The sequence below is a fragment of the Sphaerodactylus townsendi genome, linkage group LG05, assembly GCF_021028975.2.
Source record: "Sphaerodactylus townsendi isolate TG3544 linkage group LG05, MPM_Stown_v2.3, whole genome shotgun sequence".
Classification (NCBI taxonomy): domain Eukaryota; kingdom Metazoa; phylum Chordata; class Lepidosauria; order Squamata; family Sphaerodactylidae; genus Sphaerodactylus; species Sphaerodactylus townsendi.
In genome coordinates this window covers 39982068-39991075 of record NC_059429.1, presented here as the reverse complement: position 1 = coordinate 39991075, position 9008 = coordinate 39982068, and the positions used below count along the sequence as shown (strand labels likewise).

General features: G+C 39.8%; 1 protein-coding gene across 1 annotated transcript in view; it reads right to left on the bottom strand.

Moving 5' to 3' along the window:
- Positions 1 to 633: 633 nt before the first annotated feature.
- ABCD3 (ATP binding cassette subfamily D member 3) overlaps positions 634 to 9008 on the bottom strand; it is a 40176-nt gene continuing 31801 nt past the window's right edge. The window contains exons 17-23 of the mRNA XM_048497059.1: positions 8164 to 8241; positions 8008 to 8073; positions 7821 to 7910; positions 7302 to 7421; positions 6814 to 6918; positions 5915 to 5971; positions 634 to 3333 (exon numbers count right to left, since the gene is read on the bottom strand). Of these exons, the coding sequence (XP_048353016.1) occupies positions 3256 to 3333; positions 5915 to 5971; positions 6814 to 6918; positions 7302 to 7421; positions 7821 to 7910; positions 8008 to 8073; positions 8164 to 8241 (594 nt within the window). The 3' untranslated portion in view covers positions 634 to 3255. The remainder of the gene's footprint in view (positions 3334 to 5914; positions 5972 to 6813; positions 6919 to 7301; positions 7422 to 7820; positions 7911 to 8007; positions 8074 to 8163; positions 8242 to 9008) is intronic.

Genomic DNA, 9008 nt, shown 5'->3' with positions numbered 1-9008 from the left:
TTTACCACTACACCATGCTGGCTTAGTGCACTTGTCTTGACTCTTGCACACACCATAAACCCATTTATTTGCCATAGTCACTGAGGCCCACTCTAATGTTCAGAGCCTCATTGATACCATCATTGAACAATCCTTTTTCATACCATTGTGGGGCAGCAGGCTAACATTTGCAGTGTGTGTGAGCATTCCAACCTGATCTCCCAACTTCTATTTTCTCTTTCTTTTCAGGAATAAATGGTAAGCCAAAATTTAATGTGCCAAAAACAACTCTGGAGCAGGCCCATTGATCAGAATAACTGTTTTGTTGCCACAGCTGTTCATTTTATACAGTCACAGGTGTTTAAAAATTTTTACTCTTCCAACGTGTGCATATTCACTTTAGTAGAATTCAAGTACTTTTTTAAAAACTCAAACTAAAACAGTGTGTATCAAAACATATTTATCCTTTTTTGGTTGCTCAAGATAAACTGTTACTGGTGGTAGATAAACTAGTTTGCCATTGTCCACTGGGATTACCTTCTTCAGAAGAAGACCTTGACTGATCCCACATTTGTTAAACATGGCATTCAGCCCTGCTTGCAGAGTTTTAAGCACATCTCATATGATACCAGTTAAAGGGAAAAATACTAGAAAGATGTTTATCTCAGCTTTATTATCTCATCTGTGTAGAAAAATCTTACATTTATATTGTGCCTTTCCTCCCAAAAACAATTTACAGTACACTTATTACTTCCCCTCAGTGGAAATGGCAGCCATTGCAACTATTAAACACCATCAGGCTGAAGTTATATATGAAGCACAGAGATTCTTTGCTCCTTCCATCTTTCCTACCACTCAGGATTTCCAGTTTAAGCAACCATGAAAGTAGCAACCAATGTACAAGACCAAAGCATAACTGAACCACTTTTTAAAAATTACTATGAACCGCATTTGCAAAATTTCTTCACAAAATAGCATGGTCTTAAACACAATTCCCCTTGAGCCCTGATCAGGTTTATTTGGTCTTCACATGCGGACTGCCTGACAGGGTCAGTCAATTCTGGAGCCCTCACAATACACATATAGATATTGCCTGGCTTCAGAGCACCCGTCCCGTCTCAATTTGCTGTCAAATGTTGAAGTCAATGAACTAGTCTCTTCTCTCATTGACAAGTGAAGTCGATCTGCACTGTTTTAACAGGTTAAATAAACTTGCCTTCACTATTATCACTGGATGTTGAACTGCAACAATTTTGGGCCTTTTACAAATGATGCTATATAAATAACACATGTTTTCTGATAGTTATTGACAAAAACACAACATCCTTTAAAAAACCCTCAAGAATACTACCACAATTTTATTGGGAAAAAAATTACAAATATTTATAAAGCAGCGTTTTTCCACTCTAGAAAAGTATGGAAGTTCCTTAAAAACATTTATATTTGAGACAGCCAGCTTCTCTAAGAGAGCCACTGTAGGGCAGTTAACTTTAGAGACAAAGGTTACCTGGAGAAGGAACGTACCGCTAGCATCAAAGCAATCTGTTATGAGCCACATTTACCTCTGAAACCACATGAGCATTTGAGAATGTGTCAACTAATTTGCTCATGGAGGTACTAAACATCCGGCTGTGGTATATCAAGCCCCTCCTCAGACTGCCACAAAATCCTTCAGAAGTCATCTGTTACGTATGTTTAGTAAAATCAAAATCGGTGACATACAGATGAAATTAGTTCAAAGGTAAGTCTTTTAAAGCTTTACTCTTAGTTTGACTGTTGCAGCTCTCAACTGGTTAATTTGTACAAAGCACGTTAAAAAAAAAACAATGGCATTTATAATGTTGTACTGGAGCACTGTTGTGGAAGCCAAAGATGACGGACACACAATTTTCTGTTTCATGTTTACAAAATTTAGAAAGGCAGCCATCTTAATATGAAAGAGGAGGTATTAAAAATGACAACAAACCACTGAAAATGAATACTGGTTTTACAAGGGGAAAAGACAGTGATCATATTTATTTGCATATGTAGTGCATGCCTTCAGGTAGTGCATTTCAGTGTTACATCACATGGGCAAAAATCACACACCCATCAGACCTTGAAAGTACTGGAGGGGTTTCCAGTGATTTTTATAAAGGTAAATGGCATCTTACTACATGGACAGGCTAGCCAGACACTATCTTCTCAGCTTTGTTTCAAGTCTTCCTCTAAGCAATGATCTTGTGTATCATGACATGTTTCCATGGAAAAGTAATACTTCATAAAAAGAATCTCTTCCATATATGAACTGGCTGGCATCAAATACACGATTACATCACACCCTTCTGGGAATTGTTCTTGTATGGCTAACCATTAAGTTGGTAACAGGTAGAAAAAAAGAAAAAATCCTTTATCAACTCTGAAAGCTATCCTCAGGCACTGCACATTTAAAGAGAGAGAGAGAGAGAGAGAGATATTCAGTGAGCAAGTCTCACTCTCATATAGCAGATTATAAAAATTGAAATATTTGTTCAAAAAATGCAACCATCGCCCTTCCTTTCTCTTTAGTTTCCACAGTGGGACACCAAGCCCAAAATGGCTATTTCTAGCTAACGTGAATGAGAGAATGGACAGATAATACCAAAGCAGTAGTGGGATACTGTGAATAGAAAAAATGGAAAGAGGATCCCCGCATAGTAGTTAAAAATACACATATGGGGTTTGCTTCTCTCCTGAACCCAGTACCTCTGCAAGCAGAGCTCCTCCAGAACCTTCGCAAAGGGAAAGGCTCATTGCCCTGTGCATTTTGCTGCAGTAGCAGAACCTTGTACCAACCTGCAAAAAGCACGATATTCAGTACAATTGATCGATACATCAGAACATGACATGGAAATTCACATACGCAGTACTGGGAACAGAAGAGGTAGCAATGCTACATTTTAACAGGATTCCTCCCCAGAGGAGACAGAGATCAAATAGAAGTCAAATTAGCTGACTTCAGAATATTTGCATCCAGGTTGAATCAAAGTTAATAAAGTGATTTAAGCCCAATTTAATTTAGGCAGGTTTCCAAAAACCACAAGAATAAGGGCATTCTTAGTACATATTAATAATTAAACCAACATATACACAAATTAGTAATATCCTACATCATAGTAAATGCCTCAACATCTTGTTTTGATTATTGTATTCCTACTAAATCTGTTTAAAGAATAAGTTCTGTAGTTCTATTATGTTGCAGTGCCGTTTGTCTTTCTATATGCTCTTATCCATCATTGTTGCAGGGTGAAGATGTGTTTAAGAACCAAATTCAATTGTGTCTTCAGTAATTTTCTTGAACTCATAATATCCTCTTCCATCCATATGAAGGTAATACTAAGAAGGACAAGAATACAGATCAGTTAACCTGTTTTAAGAAGATTTTACTTTATTGGTGTAGATAACAACAGTCTACAGCAGTGACCTCCAATGTGATGTCTGCTGGCACGGTACCTGCTAATTAGCTTCTTGGTGCCCATTCACTTGATCAAAGAGCCAATCCTGGCTTTCTTTCATTACTGCAATAGGAGATACTTCAGTAAAGCAGAAGTGGCATAGTGGTTACGAGAAGAAGAAGAAGAGTTTGGATTTATATCCCCCCTTTCTCTCCTGCAGGAGACTTAAAGGGGCTTACAATCTCCTTGCCCTTCCCCCCCTCACAACAAACACCCGGTGAAGTAGGTGGGGCTGAGAGAGCTCCGAGAAGCTGTGACTAGCCCAAGGTCACCCAGCTGGCGTGTGTGGGAGTGTACAGGCTAATCTGAATTCCCCAGATAAGCCTCCACAGCTCAGGCGGCAGAGCTGGGAATCAAACCCGGTTCCTCCAGATCAGAGTGCACCTGCTCTTAGCCACTGCGCCACTGCAGGTGCATTCTAACCTGGAGGAACCGGGTTTGGTTCCCTGCTCTGCCCAAAGACGTAGGTAGGTAAGGGGGGGTTCAACCCCCCATTACATATCCGAAGCTGCACCTTTGAGGGCCCCCTAAGCCAAACTTCACCAAACCTGGGTGGTATCATCAGGAGAGTCTCTTACTGATACCACCCAGGTTTTGTGAAGTTTGGTCCACGGGATCCAAAGTTATGGACTCCCAAAGGGGGTACCCCATCCCCCATTGTTTTCAATGGGAGCTAATAGAAGATGGGGGCTACACTTTTGAGGGTCCGTAACTTTGGACCCCCTGAACCAAACTTCACCAAACCTGGGTGGTATGATCAGGAGAGTCTCCTAAAGATAGCCTGAAAGTTTCGTGCTGCTAGCTTAACAATTGCACCCCTGACAGCAGGCACCCCTCAAATTTCCCCAGATTCTCCTTTTAAATCCACCCCTTTCAGCATGAATTTAAAGGGAGAATCTGAGGTCCCCAGTTTAAACATTGAAAGTGATGCTGTTTCAGGGTGAGGGATTATCCACCCCAAAACAGCATCACTTTTAATGTTGTTTTAACTGTGGACCCCAGATTCTCCCTTTAAGGTGGATTTAAAAGGAGAATTTGGGCTCTCTAGTTTAAACACCATTGTAAGTGATGCTGTTTGGAAGTGGATTCCAGCATCACAGCGGCCGCCCATTGCGGGTGGGGGAATACTCAGATTTTGCACCAGGCGCCATTTTCCCCAGCTACACGTCTGCCCAGAAGGGAGGGCAGATGGGGCTGCCGGCTGTGAGCCCAGCTGGGGGGGGGGGGTGGATGGTGCAGGGGAGTCTACCGTACCTGTCCTTGGACAGCTGCTTTTACAAGCACTAAGGCCGGGGGGCTGGGCTTGGGGAGGTGTGGCCACGGCCCCCATGGGCAGGTGGGGAAATGGTCCGAACCCCCCCCCCCCAAAAAATCTATACCTACGTCCCTGGCTCTGCCGCTTGAGCTTTGGAGGCTTATCTGGGCAATTCAGATTAACCTGTGCACTCCCACAAAAGCCAGCTGGGTGACCTTGGGCTCATCACAGCTCTTCTGAGCTCTGTCAGCCCCACCTACCTCACAGGGTATTTGTTGTGAGGGGGGGAAGGGAAAGGAGATTGTCAGCCCCTTTGAGTCTCCTACAGGAGAGAAAGTGGGCTATAAATCCAACTCTTCTTCTTCTTCTTCTAAAGTCCAGGTGTGATATCTGCAGAGACCACCTATTCAGAAGCAGCTGCTTCCATCATAGAAGGAAGTTTGGCTTGGAACCTCTTAACATTTTTTTAAACCTCACAAAGTTGGTCACAGTGATTTTGTGAGTGGTCCTACATCTCATAGCAATCATTTTGTTCCAGAAACCCCTACCTGTTCTCAGAATTTAAAAAGTGCCCAGACTAGGTTAGGGATGCCTAATTATAGAAATTTACAAATGTGTTTCTCAACACATTCCTTCTTACAATTCACACTACAATACTGGGTGAATATATTGCCATCTGGTGGCACTTGCAGGCTGTAGTGCTGCCAATTGTATGAGATTACACTGAAATTGCTTCCATTTTGGCTTCAGCTATGTATACAATTTATTATTGAAATGGGTGAACATGTAGTTGAATTTTCAGGTGAATTTTCCCCCTCAGATTTCAAAGTGAGTTCTGAGGTATTTATGCACTGGTAAATTAGGAACTGACATTTTTAATTTAAAGCTTCAGTTTTACTTACACACAGCTGCTGCATTACCTTGGGGAAAAATGAAGAGTAGTTTCAGCCCCAAAGACACTTTTTTTAAAATCAGAGCAGCAGCACCTTCCCCCAGCTGTTGCATGACAACTGGGAATTTCAAATGCAGTTTGTGGCATGGCATAGGGCTTAGCTATTCAAAGAACATCCAAAATTCAACTGGCCCTCACAAGTTTATTGGATTTTCCCCTCTGCCCTACACTGTTGATCACCAACAGAGCACCAATGACATCTTCTTTAGACATGTACAAATTTTACAGAGAAAAAGGATAATCAATACATCTTACTTCATGGTGCTTCCAAAGGGACTTTCTGTGAGATACAGTGAAGAGAGTGATGCCAACCTAAAGGATGAGAAAACAGGTGAGGATAAAAAGTGAACTTTCCAAAACTACACCAGGTAAGCAGCCACATTCATTCGTAGCAGCAAAATAAAACAGGAGACGTCTTAAAAACTATAAAAGTTTGTTTTCTAACTTAATCTTCATGAATCAGAGCTCAGTAACTCAGATGCACAACACAGTGAGCTATGACTTATGAAAGGTTATGCTGGAGTAAACATTGATAGTCCTTAAGGTGCCAGTGCACCCTTCTCTATCAGTATTCTTCCTAAAAATTCTTACATCAAGCTTCGCCACTCTTAAGACATCTTTTACACTGACACATCTATTTAAATTTTTTAAAATCTCGCTGATTGTAATGCTACTTCTTCTAAGTAGAAGAATGGGATTTAGAAGTGTTAAGTCCCATTAAGTCCTTATTGAGAGAGAATGAATGGGACAGAAAACAGAAGATGTGACCCACAACTTTTCTGTGGACCTTGAAAAGTTATTAAAACTGTTTCACAAATATGTATGATTTGCGAAACCCTTTTTTAAACTACTGTGGTAATATTAAAAATTGTGAGCTTGAATTCAATATTGTACGATTGAATGCCACTGAAAACATTCACCACAATCCAGATAGATGACTCGCTAGATCATGTTAACCTTTGTTTTCAGCATACTTTACCCTCTCCATTCCTCACTGCTATGGGCAAATCTCACAAACTGAGAATCAGTCCTTATGTTTTTATAAGGCTATTACAGTATTGACTGATATTTCTCGATGCTGGTTTTTTGACATTGGAACTTAAACTGACAATGTGAACAGCCCAGATAGTTTGAACAACAGAATGCACACATACTTTCCGGCAATGGCTGTAGATGTAGCCTTCTACGTCAACGCTAACTGCGCTTGTACATTCATCCAGAATTGCAAATTGAGGCTTATGGTAAAACAGCCTGGCCATCTGTAATGCAAAAGTAAATGCCACTGAAACATTAAGGTACCCCTTCAAAAAGCAAAGCCCTCCCTCTCTCATTCTCTCTGTCTAATTATATATACATAATTCTGAAGACATCAATTCACTTGTGGCACCAATGCAAATATGCTAGTAAAAAGCCATTTATCTTGAAGAATACAATAGATATTTTATTTAGTTTAGCTTTCAACAGATAATAGTTTCAGCCACTTGCAATCAATTTCGATCATTATTAATAGTATCAAAAGACCCGCCCTCCAACACACACACAGAGACAGAGAGACTATTCAAGAGTACAACAGTTTTATTCTAACTGTCATCTATCCTGGAAACAGACATTTGGTAAAGGATACTTATTAAAGAAGACATACTGCCATCCTTTGCTTTTCTCCTCCACTGAGTACGTCCATCCAGTCCTGAACACTATCCCATCCTCCTTCACGTTCCAGGATCTGACCCAACTGAACATTGTCCAAGTACTCTTTCAGCACCTGTAAATAAATCCAGATCAACAGGTTTATGCATGTAGCTGCTTGATGTGGTGATGTTTTTAGTTTGTCCAGGGCTCTCCCTTATAAAAGGTAATAAGAATTGTGGCGAATCACAACTCTGATTATTCCAAGAAGGGAATTTTGAGAGCGTTACAGCTCTGAATACTAATGGTCAGGATGGGGAGAAGAGGGAAACAAAACTGGTTTCTAAAAGAAGCACAATGCAAAACCAGATCTAACCAGATCTAACCCAGCAGGATGCTTTTAAGGCTATTCATAGGTATTTCCAAAGACAGTCAGACTGTCTTCTGAAGACATTTAGCATTCCCTTCTGCTATGAAAGAATATGCTATAGTGTATGAGATGTTTCACAATCAGAAAAAAATAAAACTCTTTTACCTGGTCAGATATGCCTTTCTTTTTCTGGTCTTCTACAGCATCTGGATATATTACTTGGTCTCTTAGTGTTCCAAGGGTCATATATGGTCTCTAAAATTAAAATACAGGAGATCAGAAATATTTGAAAAATTGAAACATGTTAAAGAATACAAATGCCCTAGCAGGTGGCTAGGGCAGTTTTGTTTACCTGGGGTACATAAAATAGCTTTCCTCTCTCAGGTTTAGTTAGACAACCACCAAACAGAGGCCACAACTGCAATCAGAAAAGAAAAAAATAATAATTAAGGATTCAGGAAGCTGTGATTTTGTTGATGTTGCATTTCTTATTCCTCTATTTACTTACCTCACCAAGCACACGGAACAGTGAACTCTTTCCACATCCATTTGGCCCACAAATCAAAACATTGGCACCTGACCGTACCTAGAAATAATAACATCAAGGCAGTAAGCATTTAAATATTTAAAAAAGAAAAACTGCAGACACTAGTGTCTACTCAATATGCATGTGGTGACAACTGATGCACATATAGTTGGTGCTGTGATTTGCTACTAAATCTTCCAGGTTGAATACATGATGTTCCATCAATATGAACAAAAGGAAAATTAAAAATACCAAATGACTCCCATGTTTAGCTCACCAATTATTTTTTATTGCTGTTTTCTTATTAGATTTTTTCTTGCCTTTCTGGAATGGAAAGCAGCATATCTGTACTTTGGAAAAAGCTGTCTCATGTGCCTTCTAACCATAACCTGAGTGACACTCATATGATCCCCCTTCCTTCAAAATATTAAAACTTAATCTGTATTTGTAAGCATTGCTCAGGTCTGACTAGAATTCTTTTGTTTTACTAATTTAAATGCTTGATTACATTTAAAAGTTACAAAACGAGAGATGTGAAAAAGAAAGGAATTTAAAAAGCAATCAAACTAAAACTGAAACTCTGCAAACATAAGTCAGAGAGGGTGACTTCTAAGGAAGCATTTTTAGGATTGAGCTGTAGGAAGCATACTGTCTGCACAATACAATACATTCACTTATATTCCTGTTTTTTTATTACAGAGTCAGATGATGTTCAGAACAATTCTGTAGGATTTATGGTTACAAATGAATTACCAGATTTTTTAAAAAACCACTTTTTTCATTAGTGGTTCAATAATATCTGGGGAATGCAGTATGTCAAAGCTCTG